The following is a 20,018-nucleotide window of genomic DNA, read 5'->3' as shown; positions in this document are numbered from 1 at the left end:
CGATGTACTGTAGCAGGTTTTGGTTGCAAGACGTTTTAATCACTAAAGGTAAAAAAACTGACATAGGTAGGCTTGAGAGTTACATGACTCACAACTTGGCTTGGACTAGAGTGACAAATTTCATGACTTGTCACTTGACAGCAAAAATGATGGAAAGACTTGGACTCGACTAAAATGACTCGAGACCTAACTCTGACTACAGTGTTTTCACTTGAGACTTGATGTGCCACAGACTCGCCAGGGAATGACTTGTTCCCACCCCTGAGTCTCTGTGGATTTTCCTCATTTTGCAGCCTCATTGGAGCTGCTCCGGGCAGGGGGAGCTGCCCCATCCAGAGCCCCATTCCCTTTGACCTTATCTACACTGACTACCACGGTCTGGCTCAGCTCCGTGGAGTCATGGGTCTGTCCTTCCAACACTACCAGTAAGAGCATTTTTCAGTCTGTTGGACACAACTATTGTCGCCAAGATAATAGCTGTGTCTGGATTTAGGGGCTGCATTCTTTAAAGAAGACTATGAAAGGCATAGCCTTTGTAGGTTGTGTTCTTCGAAGGTTGAACGGCAAGTGTTGTGAAATGGGATGGTCTGGCCATCACCAGCCATTCCTGCCCTTACCCTTGAGTCACAAAGCGATACTCCTATTGGCTAGCTGAAACACACCCACTTTACCTCTGCGCAATGAATCTTGGTGTTGCTGCAAAGGATCCATCCGATGGATACAATCGGCTAAAGGAGAACACATTATAGACTGCATTTGAAGGAGTCTTCCAAATGCGACAGCCTTGTCACACCACATTCCGTCTTTAAATGCAGCCTTAGAAGGGTGCAGCCCCTGAATTGGGACACACCCAACGAGTTCTAATGCTGCTTAGCAATGCCTGATCCATAACTACCAGATTACTGCATGCCTGTTTGCCGAGAGACAAAAATAACAGACAATTCCCGGTTGCATGAACAAACAGCCCTTTCTTACTCCCATCCCAAGGTGCCGCTTTAGAGTTCTCGACTCCTTCGGCACGGAGCCCGCTTTCAACATTGGGGAGTATGCACGCCAACGAGGCTACAGTACCGTGTGGGGCAGCTGGGGGCTGGAGACCCAGCAGTACATGACTATGTTCCGTGAGTGTGATCGCCCACATGTGCGTGGCTCGCTAGGGAATCGCTGTCATGCCGTCGACACTCAAAAGCCTCTGACTCAGGCCCACAGTTGTCACTTTTTTCTTGTTAGTTTAGCTAAGAAAGCTAAACCAAAGTGATTGGCTAAGGAAAACAAAAACAATCGGCCAGCCTCAACCTTAAGGGACGACAGGAGTAATTTGAGCGGCCCTGTTCTTATCGGCCCAGCTCCACATTGCGTGGGTGGCAGCGTGGCCCAAGCTGTCGAAGAGACTGAGGAGATGTGTGGTTTTTGTGGAATCCATGTGTAAGCCAAGGGGATTATTGACTCCCAAATCACTGGTCGTACGCTGAAATAGCTGAGATGTCTTTGGAGAAAAGAAATTTATTATATAGGTTAAGTAAACGTGAACCAGCCCCAGCACATTTAAGAAAGGAGGACAAAGCGGATCACTTGCCAGCCTTTGGACCCGTTGAGACGGTTCTGTTTATTTGTGCTGCTCTATAAAGAAAGATTGATGTCGGCCTGGAGCAACAGCAGTTTAGGGAGTAGATCAGAACCAGGGGAGACGTGACTTTGAGTGCAGGGGCCCGGATTTCTGAATCCTGCCAGAGTAGCAGCTCCACCCCATGTACTTCTTTGTCATAGTACATCAACATGGCGCTTGTGATCCGCCCCTTACTTCGTCTTTATCTGTCCAGTGAGTTCCAGTTTTTTTAAGATCGCTTTTGGGAGAATGGAAAAGCACTCTTTCTTTTTTACTCTTATTAATGATAAAAATAATGGAGGGGGGATAGGAAAGATTTTAAAGACATGTGAAGATACCATTGGAGTAGTGTTTCCCAATCCCATCCTCGGAGACACATAGCCAGTCCAGGTTTTTGCTCCCTCCGAGCTCCCTGGCAGACAGTCCACATTTTTTGCCTATGGCTCCCCAAGGACCAGATTGGGAAGCACTGCATTAGACAATCCTTCATTTCATTTCTACCAGTGACTCTGCTTTTTGAGTGCTTGCTTTCCTAGTCTCTTCCAGTCCTTCCTCCTGTCCCATGTGAACTTCACAAACTGCCAAAATCTTCCTTAGGCAGTCCTGATGTTGTTTTCGTGCAGCATTTCAGAAAGTGATTAGATGTCCATCAGGCTAGCGTCACAAAAGACACTTTCCTACTACAAGTGTAACACCTGATATTAACCCATTTCCAGATAGGGTCATGGTTAGGGGTTCTGGGCTTGAATAAGAAATCAGGGAGCCTCTGCTATTTGCCAGTCCATCACAGAGCACACACACTATGGGCTATTTAGAGACACCAGTTTGCTTAGCCGCTTGGTATAGCTAATGGAAACCCTATTTAAAACAAGCCCATTGTAAGCGTAAATGTAATATAAAGACTTTGTGTTAAATCCCTTATCAGAACAAAACAAAACAAATTGATCAGAACCATGTATTTATTTTTCCCTTTTAAAACAAATGAAAAACTGCTAAAGTGATGAGGCCTGAGGCTTTTTCTGCATGATTAATGTTTACGTCTGGTCTGTCCTTCACCAGCGCACACACCTGATAACTCCTTCATGGGCTTTGTGAGCGAGGACGCGGGACACGGTCGCCAGGCGCAGCCTCAGAGGAAGGAAAACATCGCCGTGGTCTACGGCAAGCAGGCCTACATGTGGCAGGTAGTGACACGGGCGAGACTTTCCCCCATCCTGAGGACAGCTGCACTATTTTTAACCTTTATTCACTGGCAAAGTGTGGGGGTGACTTCTGATTTATACAAGGTTCAAAAGTATTTTTTAGGAACTGACCTAATGCTTTGGCATAAGGATTGGTATTAAAAAAAGATGGCTTTGACCGGTTTGTCTATTTGGACTGTCATGGAGCAAGAAAACGGCTTGCAAATCAGAATGGAAAATACATTTCTATTTTTTTATTAAACTGGCAGGAAATTACATTTACACAATCTGTCATGAACAATCCCTGTGGTCCCCTGTCTGTGGCAGCACAGTAAATTATGAACACAAATGCTTTTTCTTCTTTCAGATACTGCAACAGCAAGGCAACTCGCTGAGCCACGGACAGTATCTTAGAACTACTGCTTTCAATCATTACATCTTGTGTATCTCTGAGTGTACCCTCAGTTTAAGTGCCAAAAGATTATATTTAAGTTTTTCAAAAGCAAACAGACAAGTGGATCTGACTGTCTGCCCCCTCCACACACCCAACCCCCCATGATCCATGTACAGTGGTGCCTGCGAGTCACGGACGCTGTGGTCTACGAACCATTTGGTTCACAACCAAACATTTCGTGAAAAAAATGCATTGGTTCACGTGCAACATTTGGTTGATGAACAGATTCCTCAACCAGCGTGATTTCTCCGGCAAGCAAGTCTCCATGTCTCTCTCTGCTCCCGCGATGCCTGGGTCTGCCTGTCGCCACACTATATATTGTGTTTTACTTAGTTTTTATTATAAAAGCCAGAAAATTAATTAACAAAAATGATTATATGGTAAGCTTGTGAATGAATGAATCGAATTTCAATGCTTTCTTATGGGAAAAATTGCCTTAGTTTGTGTACTAATTGGTTCACGACCGCTTTCCTGGACGGGATTGTGTTCGTGAACCACAGGCACCACTGTATATACTTCACTCTAGGGGTCCCAGTTGGTCGATAGACCTGTTCTGAGGTTCCCCAGTGTTACCCCGCTCTCTATATCCACAGGGTAAGGAGCGATACCTCGAGACAATTAGCCAGGAGCTGGAGATCCATGGCACCGTGTTCCTGCCGGAAGGACAACCCTCCCTGCTGCCCAGCTTTGTCCACAACCACGGCCTGCTGACCCAAGAGCAGCTACAGCAGCTGCTGAGGAGAGCCAAGGCAAGACACCCCTGATATATACCACCGTGACAAATCTGATTCCAGCACGATCTGAACAGCTCTTGATAAGAAGAGCTACTATGCTTATTCAGTTCCATAGTCCTGGTTTTAGTTGCTGAAAGATTTGAAGAGTTTTTGGGAAAAAAAGCACACATTTTCAAATGGATATTAAGGCCATCGTATCCCTGTCATGAGGTGGCCACAGCTGTAATGGTCTGTTGATGTTCCCCAGCTTTTTGTTGGTCTTGGATTTCCGTACGAGGGCCCAGCTCCCCTGGAGGCCATCGCTCTGGGGTGTGTGTTCCTCCAGCCACGCTTCCAGTCCCCTCATTCCTCTGAAAACAGCAACTTCTACAAGGGGAAGCCAACCACGCGTCAGGTACGCCGTCCTCACAGTGGGTTTTGGATTCGCTGCCTTGCTATGCTGCATTTTTAAAGCTTAGTTTATCGGCGATACGTAAGAATGGGCCAATTCCACGTGTCGTATTCTGCAGATTGAGTCCCAAGTTGACTTGTCAATGGACTGCCATGTTCCCAGGTCCACTCCCAGCATCCCTATGCCGAAGACTTCATCGGCAAACCTTACGTGTGGACCGTGGACATTGATAACACTACTCAGGTGCGAGAAGCTGTCAAGGCTATCCTGAGTTTGGAGGTAAGCAACGTTTAACATTAATATGACCTCAAACAAAGATACTTGCAGGAAACCAACCACCTATTCTAGATCTGTAGTAAAAGGCAATTCAGTTCAATATTTATTGTCATTAACAATGTACAGGCACATGTGTAAATCAAAGAGAATTGTGGCTTCAGCAGAACATATGAATATACATGACGCAGGGTATGGTAGCATATGGCTGTAGAGCAGAAAGAGACAGGGTAGATGATGCCATTGCAGTAGTGAATGCGGCTGTCAGGATGCTACCTTTGGCAGCACAAGCTCGCATGTATGCTGGGTGCTGTGAGCCGAAATGGACAACTTTTGTGTTTCAGGTGAATCCTTTCATTCCCCATGAGTTTACCTGTGAGGGGATGCTGGAGCGCGTCTATGCTTACATCACCCACCAGGTGACCCATCTGCTCTGGCTGTGCTGTCTGCCTAAAAAGGACCGGAATACCAATGGCTCTCACCCCCGCCCCTCAGACTCACCGTGCATCTTATTGTGTTTTCGCTCAGGACTTCTGCAGCACGTCCCTCCCCACTTGGCCTGCAGAGGGCGCTCTGGTTGTGCAGCTGGCCCCGCTCGGCCAGTCGTGCATCTCCATGTGTAAGCAGACCTCCCTGGTTTGTGAGCCTGCCTTGTTTCATCACCTCAACAATCCAGCTGCCTTCAAGAGGTACGTGACAATGGACAGGCATAGCCCTCAACATGGAGAAGGAGAGAGTGACTATTTCATGTATCATAAAACAAAAACGTGTTCCTGTGGCACATATGGCCTTTCTAAGTCTCTTATGTAACGATATGTCTCATAAGCCTTCACTTTGAGAATCTATTAATCTGTTAATAATAATACCATTAAGCATTAGTATCCTATGAATTTGAAGTATGTAGTTTGAGGTATGAAGTCTTTATTTTAGAATCAATGCTTGTTATATAATAAGTAGAATTTCAAAGTCGAGCAAACAGAAGCTTGGATTGAAATCAAAATATTTCCGCATGTCACTCATAGTTTCAATATCATGCATTACAAGTATGTGCATGAGGAACAATTAAAAAACGTAATTCACGCTTTCCTGAAATCTGTTTTTACGTGAATTGCAATGTTAACCTGCATTGTCAGGCAGCAAATCGAAAGAAAAACTACACCCAGCACCACTATGGAAGAAAAGTCGAGAACTTCTAGAAAAATGTGAAAACGTTCCTGAAATAGTCTGCATTTCCAGCACTGCTCTGCTCCTCTTGGAATGTATCTCTTCGCCTGAGGTTGATGGCTAATTGTGTTGGCAAAATCTCCAGCCACTAACAGGAAAACACACGCTCTGACCGAGACAGTGAACTGACACAAATCACTCCGGCTGCCCATCGGCACAGGCTGAAACCCCTTTAAAATTAGTGCAAAGGGTCAAAGGTGAAAGAGTTTTCAGGCTTGTCTTATGCAGGGCACCATGGGTAATTAGAGCTTTCCGATAATGGAGTTGCGCCGTGGCTCTTTCCTCCCGCAGACTCGGGCTGACTTGCGCGAGCACTGAGGAGGAGGTGGACCATCTGTTCCCGGCGTACAGCCCCTGGGGGCGCCGGTGCTCTCTGCAGAAGGACAGGCTGCTGTACAGCTGTGCCGGCGCACACCCCTCCTACCGCAGGCTGTGTCCCTGCAGGGCCTACCAACCGGGGCAGGTGGCGCTCTGTCCCGGCTGCCTGTAGAGCACCTATGAGGATGGAGGAACATTTTGGAACACAGCGACCCCTTGGCATGCGTCCTCAAGGAACCCGCTCCAGCTGATCAGCAGTGCCACGCTCAACTCGGGACAGAATCCAAGAGACACCTCTTCCGATACTCCATTAACGGGGGGTCTTTTCCAATTATTTTTTTTCCACTTCAGTTTGTTTCATCATTAAAGACAGGAATACCAATTAAGGCGGGGCTACGAGGCATCCGACGTGCCCCGTCTGCGTCTGCACGAGCAGGGCAAGGCCACGCCCTGGGGACAGTCCCTACGGCAGAGCAGAACCAGAAGCACATTGGGGGGGGGGGGGGGGGGGGTGAATCACGGGGCCCTTTCAAGCTGGTGGGATAAAGGCAGTAACAGTGTGATTAAAGGAGAAAAGGAGCGATCAGAGCGGGCATTACAGGGCGTGACAGAGTGTGTCATCCCCGGGGAGGGGTGGGGGGAGGGGCTGGCTGAAAGTAATGAGCTCAGGGGGCAGGAGAGTGTAGGCGGGAGTACAGGACCACCAGCATCACCCCCTCCCCCCACCACAGGAAAGAGGATGGGGGGGGGCAAGAAGGAGGGCAAGCAAGGTGCAGAGCTGTCAGGGCTGTAGTGTTGTGGGTAACAGCAAGCAGCTGCTGCTCCAAAAACGGGAACTGCATGGTGAGTGGGGGGGCACACCGCCTTCCCAAGGTATCTGATGAATACTCCACCCCCCCCTTCTCTGCAGTCATGTTGGACCCCATGACCTGACACATAGCCGTGACTGAGCAGAGCAGGTAGAACTTGAAGGTGGCTCCAGGCTCAATGAGGACCCTGCGGCCGGGCACAGAGAGGGCCTCATAGCCGGGCACAGAGAGGGCCTCGTAGCCGGGCACAGAGAGGGCCTCATAGCCGGGCACAGAGAGGGCCTCGTAGCCGGGCACAGAGAGGGCCCCATGGCCGGGCACAGAGAGGGCCTCATAGCCGGGCACAGAGAGGGCCTCATAGCCGGGCACAGAGAGGGCCTCATAGCCGGGCACAGAGAGGGCCTCGTAGCAGGGCACAGAGAGGGCCTCATAGCCGGGCACAGAGAGGGCCTCATAGCCGGGCACAGAGAGGGCCTCGTAGCAGGGCACAGAGAGGGCCTCATAGCCGGGCACAGAGAGGGCCTCATAGCCGGGCACAGAGAGGGCCTCATAGCCGGGCACAGAGAGGGCCTCATAGCCGGGCACAGAGAGGGCCCCATGGCCGGGCACAGAGAGGGCCCCATGGCCGGGCACAGGGAGGGCCTCATGGCCGGGCACAGAGAGGGCCCCATGGCCGGGCATAGCGGGGGCCCCATGGCCAGGCACAGAGAGGGCCCCATGGCCGGGCACAGAGAGGGCCTCATAGCCGGGCACAGAGAGGGCCTGATAGCCGGGCATAGCAGGGGGCCTGTGGCCATGCACAGTGGAGGCCTCATAGCATCCGGGCAGCGTGGCAAAGGCCGGCTCTGGGCCCTGGAGTGAATCTGACACACTTAAAAGTTTGCAGAAAATTAGCAAAGTTAAAGATGCAGCCGGTTCAACAAAATGTGTGATGCTGACGCCCTGGGGGCAGTTTATTCACTGAATCAAATAATGAGGCTAATGAAGCCACTGAGGGCAGACATGTAGCCCATAAAACACAACTTTAAATGACTAATTTGCTTTGCCAAGGGTAACTGGAAAATAGACATATATATATTGTTCCACTGGATATTTATGGCATCTTGTGCTGGGATTCATGGACATTACAATGCAGGACTTGGGTTCTGCTTGATAGATCTGGCTTTTGAAGTTCAGAACCGAGTTCTATTTGTAGAGCAACGTCCACGACGCATTTGAAGCACAAGATCCGTTACCTCTATCGGCTGCACGTTTTCCTGAGACCTCAGGCGAATAGCATGACTCCAAACTGTGTCTTTAGAACAATCAAAGGCCTGCAGAAAATAAAAATAAATGAGTTGGTTCAGGGTGCTGAGCTCAGGGAGGGTAAACAATGGGTTGCGAAGCTGCCATGGCTCTGAGTCTGCAGCATCTGCTCTGGTTACTTTCCATCGTTTGATTGGCCAGTCACGCCGAGCACAGTAACAGCCTTCACCACGGGCTACGGCTGGCCCTCTGCCGTACCCCGAAAGCGCTAACGGTGAGGCGGTAATGAACGTCGGCAAGGACGCATTCAAACAAACAGCGGGATCAAAACCGACAGCCGATGCCGACTTCCACTTATATTACCCCGTACTTTGAGATCCAAAATGTTGAAATTCACGCACAGCAATTTGTACCTGGACCTTGACAGCAGGTAGGATTGAATGGGGGGCAAATGTTTAAAGCCACAAATGTCAAACAAAATGCCATGCTTGGGGTGGGGTAATTCTGTGTACTTCAGCACAGCTGGAGCAGCCAGAACTGTTTTTACACTCTGATTAAAGGTTGAGAATGAGAAGGGGGGGGGGGGGGAATCACTGGTAATGAATAAAAGAAGCACAAACTGTCCCGTTTACTCAGACGGCTGGGAATCTTCGTGGTCCAATAAAGCCCTACTGTTTATCTAAGCGGTTTTCAATACGTGCCTTTTTTTAAAAACACCCCTCCGTGGGGCTGGGGCAAGGAGATGCTGTGGGCACTGGATGAAATGAGTCCTTCAATCTGCACATGTGCACATGGCCTTGATTGGCTTCCTCTGATTGCTTGTCTTGAGTCATGTGAGTAAAGTCAATGAAGCTTTTATGCTGGGGGTGGCGCAGTGGCGCAGTGATTAGCACTGTTGCCCCGCACCTCTGGAACTGAGGTTGAAGTCTCTGCCCTTGATCCATGTGGCGTTCACATGTTCTCTCAGTGATGTCAGGGGGTGTCCTCTGGTTAACACCCCTCTCCCCTCCACAGTCCAACAACATGCTAATGTGAACTGGAGTTGCCAAAGGTGTTAGTGCATGCCTGATTGGTACAGTATGTGTCCTGTGATGGGATGGCATCCTGCCTTGGGTTATTCCCTGCCTTACAACCATAGCTTCTGGGATAGGCTCCAGAACCCCACGATTGATGGATGGATGGATGGATGGATGGATGGATGGATGGATGGATAGATGGAAGTTTTTACTCCATTGGGTACAAGACTGCAACGGATCATTACGAAATATTTTGTGCGATATGTTGGATGTTTTAGATATTATATAACCGACCGCTGGTGCAATGGGAAATCAAACAGGAATTATTTATAAATGAATGGACCTCATCTTAATAAATGTCTTTTTTTTTATCTACAATAAAGACATAATAATAAGATTTTGGAAAGAATGTGTCTTAAGGTTCAATGCTTCACTTTTTTGGTCCATTCTCAGAAACACCTCCTGAACTTTGTGGCATCCCCTTTGTGAATCTCTATGGATTTATTCTTTCCGGGAAGTGCTTACTTTGGACATCCACCCTAGGGCTTTCACCACATGCCCCCTCACCCCCGCCCATCAACACCACTTCAGGGAGGTCCAACCATCGTTTCCCCACATTCTCACCTCTCCTTACACCTTGCACTTGCTCAGGGCCATCAACAGAGGGCAGTGTGGTAGCACTGATTGGCCGCCTCTTGCATCTCCCATTCTGGCAGCTTGGGAAAGCTCCACATTCCATTGAAAATCTCTGCCACCTGCTTCGGGACAGAAACAGCTGGAGCACATGCAGATGCTTACAGCTTTCTGCCCTTTAGATTGAACACGGGGAGGCAAAAAAGCAGCGTGATCACAAAGTGGCCCGTTTTATTGCCAGTCGTTAGTGGCACACAAAATTATACACGGCAATAGCCACGTGGGTCGTCGTAATGGGAATTTTGTGACTTCAAAATAACAAAATTGTGCAAAATAATTTTCACCACTGTGAAACGCAATTTAGCTTAATAGTAGCTGTGCTGAGCAGTGCATCGCTCACTGAAACAGCGTCGTCTCCAGATCGAGACGCTGGAAATGTCATGCGACCGCAGGCGCGTTCCGAGGCCCGGAGAGGGAGCCTCCGCAGGCGCCGGGCGCTCAGTCGGATGCCCAGGCTTAGGACGCAAATCTATGAGAGACACAGAGCACCCCCCCCGTCCTGGATGGTGCAAATGGCAAACATTAAGCAACAACAAGCAAGCGTAATACACAGTATCACATTTTATTTTACATGTATTTTTAAGCGGACACTTTTATCCATGTGTAACTGAGAAAGCAGCGTCAGCCAGTCCCCTGAGCAGTTAGGGTTCAGAGCCTAATGGCGAAATCACTCTGAAAGCCATAGGAGCTGAACTGGCAACCTCCCGATCACAGGCAAAGTATTCTAGCCTGCAGACACCACACACCACCATGCAAGAAATATATTCATTACAGCCAGAAAAGTGAAGTCTTGCCACCAGAGACAGTGGGTCCCGACAGCGAATCTGTGTCATTTACACAAATCCCACCTTCCAAGTCAGCTGGGACTTCAGAGATCTCTTCAGCTGCTTCACCAGTGCTGTTCAGGATCACATCCTAGACACTAGTCAGCACTCAGAAGGCTTTCCGGATTTTATTCTGCATATATGTATATTTACTACAGGGTCAAGGGAAGCACATCGCACCGGGCAGGAGAGCGTCCTGGATGGGATGGTAATCAATTGCAAGGCTCGCACGCAGAATGGGCCATTGAGAGATGGTGTGTCTTCGGACTCCAGTAGGAAACTGGAAGACCCAAAAGAAACCTGCCCAAACGTGGGGAGAGCTTCAAAGGCGTAGGGCTTGATGCTGTGGTGACAGCTTCACCCACTGCGCCTTGGACAGGAAGCTGTCCTGAATGGAAAATGCGCAATATGTAGGCGTAGATACAGTGGTGTGTTTCGCAAACTGAAATCTAACACTCATAGTAATTCATCCCTTCCCAAAACCACTAGACGCGCTGTCTCCGTGGATAAGCCGCAATGCCGGTTCTTTAAGAGGAAAGCTGCAGGTCGCACCTTTAGCTGATCACGCCCCTTGCATGTCGTGCAGGGGCTGCATGCACCTCTGGCAGCCGCATTTACTGCGACATATCCGGACTCCCTTCCATTCCATTCTTTGCTTCATCCCGGCCTGTGAACATAATTTAAAAATGGGGCACTCTATCCCTTTCAACGTGACCCAAACCAAACACTTTTATTTGAAGCAGTTTAATTTATTCATTATTCCAGCCGTAGATTAAATGCCTGGCTGGAGTGGGACGTTGATCGATTTTAAAAGGCGCAGCCTGTCCAATATACTGTGAAAATACGGCCTTATTTAAATATTTTTTTGCTTTCCCTACACTTTGGCCTTCATGCTGCACCAGCTGCGTGTCCTCACAGTGTTATTTGCCTCGCCTGCTGCTGCGCGTACCGATGCGACGGCTGATGCGGCCCAGGCCAGTGCCTTTTACAGTGCGATGGCTGGCCTGCAGTGCCCTCCGGCTTCTCTCTGACCTCACAGCGGGGACATGCAAACACAGGGGTCTTGTGGGGCTCAGCGGGGGCAGATCCCTGGCTGAAGTACTCCAAAAAGGGCCCTGTCATCTTTCTCGTAACACATTGGAATTGCCTTCATTTTCTCTGCCCCATAAATCCCCTGTTATTGTCCTATAAATTGCTCCTTTTGGAGGATTTAAGCAGGACCCCAACTACTATTTGATTGTCCCAAACCCCATTATGAATAATCAGTCTCAGCTTCAAGGCTGATTATACAACATGTGACACTGTTCCAGGTTTTGTGCTACTTGGTGGGACAGATATAGCGAAAAATTAGGTGCAATATTGAGAATTAATGCCGTGATACATTATTTGCGCTGATCTTATATTACCCCTGAGCCTGCAGTAGTGCTGCAGCCCGAAACGCCTCAGGAAGCAGCCGCCGGTCGCCGTGCCGATGGGGATGACACTGTTACAGGTGCAGGCCACGTTCCTGAAGCATTGCATCAGACAAACAAACAAAGAAGTGACAGTCGCAGCAGCATCTGCAAACCGGCATCTGATGGAACACCCCCGCACCCCCCATCCCACTGTAAACAAAGCACTGCCCTGGGCGCAGCAATGCTGCTGGAAGCCCACTAATCCGGACCTTTGCAACGCGGGTAAAGTTACACATTATTAACATTCAAGGAAGATTACATTTCTTTAGCAATATAATACGGCATGGCAGAGATTAAAGCCTGTAGGTCTATTTCATCCTTCCCTGATATCTCCAGGGAAGATACCTGATGCCAAACTGTGCTCCGACACCCCCCTTCTACCCCCCCCCCCCCACCTGCCCGATTTTGGCTGCGCTCTCTGGCCGCTCTCACCTGGGCCTCGGAGCTGATGGGGTCGGCCGATAGCCGCAGGCCCAGCTGCGTCCGGGTCGGCACGGCGCTGACGGCCACGGGCCAGGTGCACAGACCGCCGCGGGGCAGGAATGCGTCGTGAGTCAGCGGCGGACGGGAGGGGCGGACGGCGGCCTAGGGTGCGAGAGGAGATGAGATGGCGACAGCCATGGAGATGTGGCTGACAAGCTGCCATGGGGGGTGGGGGGAGGGCAAAGCGCCGCTTTAGACGTCTTTCACCCATCCGTATCGGACAATCAGACCTGTGCGCATAGCTAATAGGAATATGTCAGGGAGGAGGCGTCTCTGGGGGGGTCTCGCTCAGCTTTTATGGGGGGACCATTAAGGGGGTCCATTAGTGGGGTCCGGCGTGGATTTTAAAACTTCGCGGCATCTCTGTCAATTCATCCCAGCCAAGCAATTTCATGTGCACCTGTGGGAGAGTGAGGGAGAGGCCGGCCTCGCCCCTGCCCGCCCCCCTCCCACCCACCCCAGCTTTCTCCCTGTGTCCATCCTTAAGGGGACATTCCACTATGCCCCCCCCACACCGCACCTCTGGCTCCCCAGCCCGGTCACCCTTCTCACCTCCTTAATTAGAGCGCCAGGCAAGGCCACCGTCACTCGTCACCGTGTGATAACATGCACAATGGACCCTTGGTGACCGGCTGATCCTGGTGGGAGTTGGGGAATAAGGTGGGGGGAGGGGGGGGGGGCGGCCAGGCGGGGACAAGGGAGGAGGCCCTCCGATGATGAAAATCCTGTCAGCCTGGAATAAACAGCAGGGCTTCACTCTAGCCCCCATCTTGGGTTCACTGCGTCACACTGGGCCCTGCGACCTTCTCTGTGGCCGCCTTTCATACATTTTTGCCTGCACAGATCGCTTTGTCATGCTCAGTCTGTAGCTGCAGGCCTTACCCTTGATTCTGTCGAGTCATTATGATGGATCAGTCGCTGGGGTAGATTTTAGCCCAGAGCTATTCAAACCACGGTCCGCAAGGTCCGAGCCCTGCTGATTTTCTAGCCTTCCTTTACCTGTGAGTCAGGTGTGAAGTCACTGGCCAATCAGAATCAGTAATTATTAAACTAACAAGGCCTGGATTTGGAATCGAGGGCCAAATTTGAAGAACCCTGGTTTAGCCGAAGGGCTCTGCTGACACAATGAAGGCAGATCGATGCCGGAGTCTGGGCCGCCTCACATAATTCCCAGGCCAGGGATAAAAATACTCCAACCAGGCCCCCATGACACATAACCCCTCCCACCTGGGACAACTGCCCCCTAAGATGGCAGGCCTGGCCTAAGTATGGGCCCAGAGGTCAGGGCAAGAGTGGATCTTCGTCAAAATCCCAAAAGTGACGTTGGGGTTCACAATCTCACGAAAAGGTCTCTGAATAACTAATTAAATCATCTAAGCACAGCTCCACCACTTCTTTTAGTTGCTGACGGGTCGGATGTGAGAGCCAGGGACGAGAGCAAAAGAGAAAACAGGGAGAGAGAAGGACACGGGGCAGGACGCCATGACAGGAGCATCCCAGAAAGGTGTCCTGTCTCAAACCGGCACATAATGGGTGTTCTTTCCCAGAGGCCGTCAAAGGGGGCGAACAGGAGTCCCGAAATCGATTTCATGCTGGAGTCAGACAGAAATGGGAGTGTAGAATGGAGCAAAGGGTGGGGGTGGAGTGGGATATTGGGGTGGGGGCTGCATGTAGGAGAAGACCATAGAGAATGACAAATAGAATAGTGAGGTTTCATTACGGTGTTTTGCGAACAAACGCAACAAGGGTCCCGGTCTGTTTTCACAGCACGCCCCACACTTTGTGTCGATTAGGGCGGTTATTTATCAAGTGTGTTAACTCCAGAAGATCTTATGTGTGTGTTTTTTCTCCCTCCTTTTTAAATGCAAACAGCTTTCTTGTCTTATGCCGCTGTGTGAAACAGTCAAAAGGGAGAAAAAAAAACGCCCTGAACCTTGTTTCTGGGCTTTGCCAAGTGGTGGGGGGGGGAGGGGGGGTAGAGGAAGGAACAGGGGACGACCCAGTCAAAAAGACATTCAGGGTGAATGCTCGGGGAATACAAGAAGCGGACAAGGTTTGACACAAAACCCCTCCCAAATATCTACACTGTGGGCGGCTGTGGATCAGAAGAGGGAATCTTTTGGTTTAGCTTATATTCTTGGACTGAAAGTGAAATATAACTTTAAAACGACTGGGTTTGTGTATTAAACGGCGAGGAATCGGCTGGCATGTAAGGGCTGCTTTCCTGCCGACCACAAAACGGGTCGATGCTCCAAAGACTTAAGGAGCCGGAGAAAAACACGAATGAGCAGGTTAACGCTCAGCCCCAAGCAGCCCCATCAGCCTGCTGCAATTTGTATGAGGGGCAGCACCACCCAGCGACAGCACTGCACCCCCCCAGCGACGGCACACCCCCCCCAGCGACGGCACACCCCCCCCAGCCCTTAGCAGCGGCTCGCATGCTCTCCTCTCTTCCATATTCAAACCTTCTCCTTTCTTGTGTCTCCCTCCCATCTTTTAGGTCACATTCATCACCATCCATCATGTGCTCAAGCACCCTCTTCCGTTCCCTGCAGCCTTTCGGCGTTTTGTCCCCCCGCCCGTGGCTCGCTCTCGGCCTCTCGCACCCCTTCTCCCTCCCTCCCTCTCTCTCTCCCTCCCTCCCTTTGCTCTTTCTTCTCTGGCTTCTTTGGCACTGGCTGCACCTCCTTTAAGGCACATTTCAAGAGAACTGTCTGCCCCTCTGAAAGCCCATTGTGCCAGATCTTTTTCTCCCTAATTAGTCGTCCCCGCAACCAGAACGCTTTCCCATGCTAGCGCTGCCGTCTCGCCACCCACCCCCCCAGTCCCAAACCCCCTTCACCCCCCTCCCCTCTCACCTTCCTCTCACACTCTCCGTCCTCCTCGCTTCAATAGGTAATTTTGAAAGTGCCATTGAAACAATGACAGTGGCGACAACAGTTTCCCAGCATTCAGCGACACATTCTTCACATCTCCAGCGTTTGAGCTCCACTGTGTGGCCGCTGAGTATGAAGATGGACTCTCCTCCACCTGGGTGAATGCGAGAACATGGATCCTCCTTCTACACTCTCTCTGCTCCATTCTTCCTTCGGTACAGTAGTGGTCTGTGGTCTGGAATATACTTACATTTCCATTTACTTTTATTTGGTAGACGCTTTTGTCCAAAGCAATATGCAAAGTGAGGGAAATGGCACATTGCAAAGATACGTGCTGTATAGTAATCGATAAGCATAAGGGCGACTAGGCTGAGCTTCCAATGGATGCCCGGGTGCAAGTGTAAGCATTACTGAACAAGAGGTACATCTTCTATTTTCTATATACCCAAGAAGTCCCTCTACATATCTGGAAAAGTTATGCTCCTGAAAAGTAAGGCAGTCTACCATAAAGGCTTTTTATCCAGAAATACAGGGTTCCGGAATGTTCCGTGGCATTTCTGGTCAACGTGAATTGCTCTGGGCAATGCGGAATCTCCAGACCAGCCCCGAAATGCATTCTGACCAAAAAAATAAAATGAAAAAACACATACACGCACTCTTGAACACAGGATTGAGGCTGTATTGTGCCGTCGGGTTTCCATGGAGCTGGGAAAACTGACAGGAGTTGGAGACAAATGAGCGAGGCCCGAATGCAGAGGCCTGTAACCAATCTGGTATAAATGCTGCAGAAGCATGCCCAGGAAGGGCCCTGCCAAGAGGCTCGCTCCATGGCTCGGGGCGGCTGGAGCGTGTGATCCCCCTGGGCAGGAGCACCGACCCACGTGGGAGGGGGCCGAAAATGTAGCCGAGGACAGCTTTGCTTGCCGTGGCTATGGAGACAGCATCCATCAAAGGTGAAAAAGTCTTGAAAATAAAAAGTAGCGGGCTGCTACCTGATTTTAGCTGGTGTTCCACCTGACGGCATACGTGTGGAATGCCAGTGGAAGGGTTTGGCTTTCAGGACCTTGGCAAAAGTTATGATTAAAGGGTTCCTCTCTTTGGACACCTGCCCGTGGTTAATGTGTGTTTGGGTGGCGGGCAAGGGGACCCCATGTGATCACGGCGCAGCTCAGCTTGGTAATCCTATCACAGGGATCCCCCTGGGGAGCAGCTCTGGTGGCACGGAAATGTGACAGGGAGCCCAGCTGAAGTGGAATATTTAGCCTTTTCCAGCTGAATAGCAACCCTTTCACACACACACACACACACACACACACACACACACATTATAATTATGGCTTCATATATATTATATCATTCATTTCTATGACGACCTTAACCCCTATCCAGCCCTAACCTTAACCATAAGTAACCAAACAAAATGCAAGACATTTTTACTTTTTTTGATTGCATTCACAGATCTTTGTGGGGACCTGAAAAATGTTCCCCACAACGTTAAAATAACAGGTTTTTATTACATTGTGGGGAACATTTGGGAATCATACACACACACACACACACAAACATGTGAGGACGCTAATGCCATGCTAGCAGAGAATCTGTTTGCTGTGCATTTTCTGCACATGCTCCCACACAGCGTCGGCTGTGCCTCGCAGCTGATTTAGCGAAAATGTGCAAAATGCATTTTGCAGAGAAGGAAAACAGAATTAGTGGCAACTGGCAACACGACAGACAGCCTGTCCCCTCACAAGTTGGTTTTTGCATTTGTTTTCTTCTCAGAGCCATTTTGTATAAATCCCTTTTAAAGGCAGGGACTCACAAAAGTCCCGTACAATGATTCCCCAACAGGAATTTGACTCATAAAGAAACCTATTACATTAATAAGGGAAAATCTGAAAATTATTCCTTCAACTCTTGCTGAGAAGATGAAAGCGACCCCTGGCATCAAAAAAAAAAAACAAAAAAAAAAACGCAGGAACAAAGAACTGGAGAAAAAGTAAAGCGAAAGATTAACGCAGAGCGATCGAGCAGGGTACGGAGGAGGAATTTTATATATTTATATAGACTTTCATGGAAGCCACTGGGTAAAGAAGAGAGGAGTGATGGAGTTGTAGAGCTAAAATAGGCTAAAAAAAGTTTGGCCTTGGGAGAAGAGGGTAGCAGATGCTTTTGGATGGTGAAGGCAGAGTGCGGACCTGAGACTGAAGCTGACATGTTGATCCCTGGCTGTGTGGATGGGGTTTCCTGAATGGTTTTCTCGGAGGATTTGGGGGATCTGCTTCAGCCTGTCCATCCATCCATTACAGGGTCCCAGGGGTCCTGAAGCCCTTCCCAGGAATTACAGGGAACATGACAGGGAACTCCCAAGCGACATGTAGTGCAGTTCTTGTGATAGAAATGCATGAGTAAGTTTATAAGGAAGAACAAGATCACTTCCATGTTCCAATGATTCAACAGAATAAATGCTTGTTTAAAAACAGTAAAATAAACTATTTTTTGTAAACCAACTCTATGACTCATTTCCTTCAGGTGGACTTAAGATAATCAGATTAAGTCTAATGTTTATGTTCAATTTTAAAAATTACATATCTGAAGGCACCTTTTTTTTTTACATGCATCATAATTATTTGTTTAGCAAAGGTTTTTATCCAAATCTATTTATAATTGAGAAAGCAGAGTCAGCCAGTCCCTGGAGCCGTTGGGGGTTGACAGTGTTGGTTAAGGTTCCAACAGTGACACCACTGATAGCGCTTTTCCACTGACAGAGAACCGATTCTGTTCCAGTTCGAGGACTTACTTTTGAGTGGTTCTGCGCATTTCCAACAAAATACAAATCAGATTCCGAACCAAAAAAACAGTTTGCGTTGAGAACCAAGAAATTGTTGGATCCTGAACAGGAACCTTGATGACATAATTAGTGGGTGTGTACTACTCTATCTACAGACACAACACAAACATGGAGGCAGTGGTGGAAAATTTACTGAAGTTTCTTACTTAAATAAAAGTACAGATACCATACTAAAATGTTACTCAAATAAAAGATTTGCATAATGACATTACACAATTTTTTTATTCTGTGTAAAACAAAAGCTTGATCTATGAGCCAGATTTAATAATAGATTATAAACATGTCACGGGCCGGTCCTTTGAGACATCTTATAAGTGGTGATTAACCCAACAAAGTCCCGGGTCATCCGCTATGGAAGATGGCTGATTGTCCAATGTAATCATCTCCATTATTTCAGTGGCTGTGTCTTTAGATCTGGTGCTGCCAACTTTGAAAATTGATTAACTTTAGGCCCAAATAATGGGCAGCAATATCAGTATGTTAAAGAATAAACAGTGCATCTCTACATATTGCTTGTTCCATCTTCATATGGAATATATTACAATAAATAATTGTAAATAACAACATTAACAATTATAATAATAAAGAAGAGAGAAATATATTGTTGAGAGAAAATAGTGATTTGTATTCTGAGTGAAAAAATAGTGTGATTCACATTTTACTCTGAATTTTGCAGTGCTGTACTCACACTCACTGGAAATAGTTTTTTTTTTATTGGGTATGTGACGCGTGCAAAATATATCAGTCAAAAGTTTTCGCTGAGAAATGTAGCGAAAGTAAAAGTTGCAACAGCTCAAGTGATATACAAATTTGAAAAAACCTGCTTAAGTACAGTAACAAAGTATTTGTATTTCATTATTTACACCTCTGCATGGAAGTGAATGTAAACTACGGATATTCAGCTGCACCTACCACTGATGACACGATGGTGCCGACTGCTGAGACAAAAATTGGTGGAAACACGGGCTGGTTCCTGGTTAGGCACCTGGTTCCGAACAGAATTGGAACTGGTTTTTTGTCGGTGGAAAAACTAAGGTTCTCTGTCAACTAAGGGATTTGAACCGGTGATCTTCCGGGCATTGGCAAAAAGTCCCAACGCAGAGAGCCACACACTGCCTGATGGCTTCCTTTGCTGGTAATAATATCAGAAAGTAGCCTATATACATCTCATTACATTTTTGTTCTAATAAAGGAGCTTATAAATGAATTTGACAAAAGTCATAGTACACATAAGCACACTTAGGCCTGGAAACCACAGGCTTTTTCCATTCCCCCCTCTCTCCAGTCTTTGGACAGCAAAGCTGAGGCCCCTCAGGATGAACGGTTGTCAGAAGAGGGCCGCTTGCATCCGGAACCTTCCCACGACGTCACTGAGCACCTATGCAGCTCGAGGACATGGGCTTCCTGACAACATCATCAAAACATCTTTTGTTGGGGGTGCCGGGGGGTGGGGGGGGGGGACTTAGGCCAAACAATATGAAAATGTTCCGGTGAGAGGGGAACCTCAGTGGAGGTTGCACATAAAACTTTGTGAGCTGCAACTTGCTTGGAAATAAATGAATAAATAATGGAATGTGTCAGAGTTTGTG

General features: G+C 48.6%; 1 protein-coding gene across 2 annotated transcripts in view; it reads left to right on the top strand.

The window, feature by feature from the left end:
* Positions 1-6,664, top strand: part of LOC111847716 (alpha-1,6-mannosylglycoprotein 6-beta-N-acetylglucosaminyltransferase B-like) — a 40,547-nt gene extending 33,883 nt beyond the window's left edge. For both annotated transcript variants that reach the window (XM_023819134.2, XM_023819133.2), the window contains exons 10-18: positions 294-425; positions 988-1,121; positions 2,666-2,790; positions 3,835-3,990; positions 4,223-4,369; positions 4,529-4,645; positions 4,984-5,058; positions 5,168-5,328; positions 6,155-6,664. In XM_023819134.2, coding sequence (XP_023674902.1) covers positions 294-425; positions 988-1,121; positions 2,666-2,790; positions 3,835-3,990; positions 4,223-4,369; positions 4,529-4,645; positions 4,984-5,058; positions 5,168-5,328; positions 6,155-6,353 — 1,246 coding nt within the window. In that variant the 3' untranslated portion in view covers positions 6,354-6,664. The remainder of the gene's footprint in view (positions 1-293; positions 426-987; positions 1,122-2,665; positions 2,791-3,834; positions 3,991-4,222; positions 4,370-4,528; positions 4,646-4,983; positions 5,059-5,167; positions 5,329-6,154) is intronic.
* Positions 6,665-20,018: the final 13,354 nt, after the last annotated feature.

The sequence above is a fragment of the Paramormyrops kingsleyae genome, chromosome 5 (genome assembly GCF_048594095.1).
Source record: "Paramormyrops kingsleyae isolate MSU_618 chromosome 5, PKINGS_0.4, whole genome shotgun sequence".
In the NCBI taxonomy this organism is placed as follows: Eukaryota; Metazoa; Chordata; class Actinopteri; order Osteoglossiformes; family Mormyridae; genus Paramormyrops; species Paramormyrops kingsleyae.
Note: the sequence above shows the minus strand (reverse complement) of the source record. Positions and strands in the feature narration are given on the sequence as shown.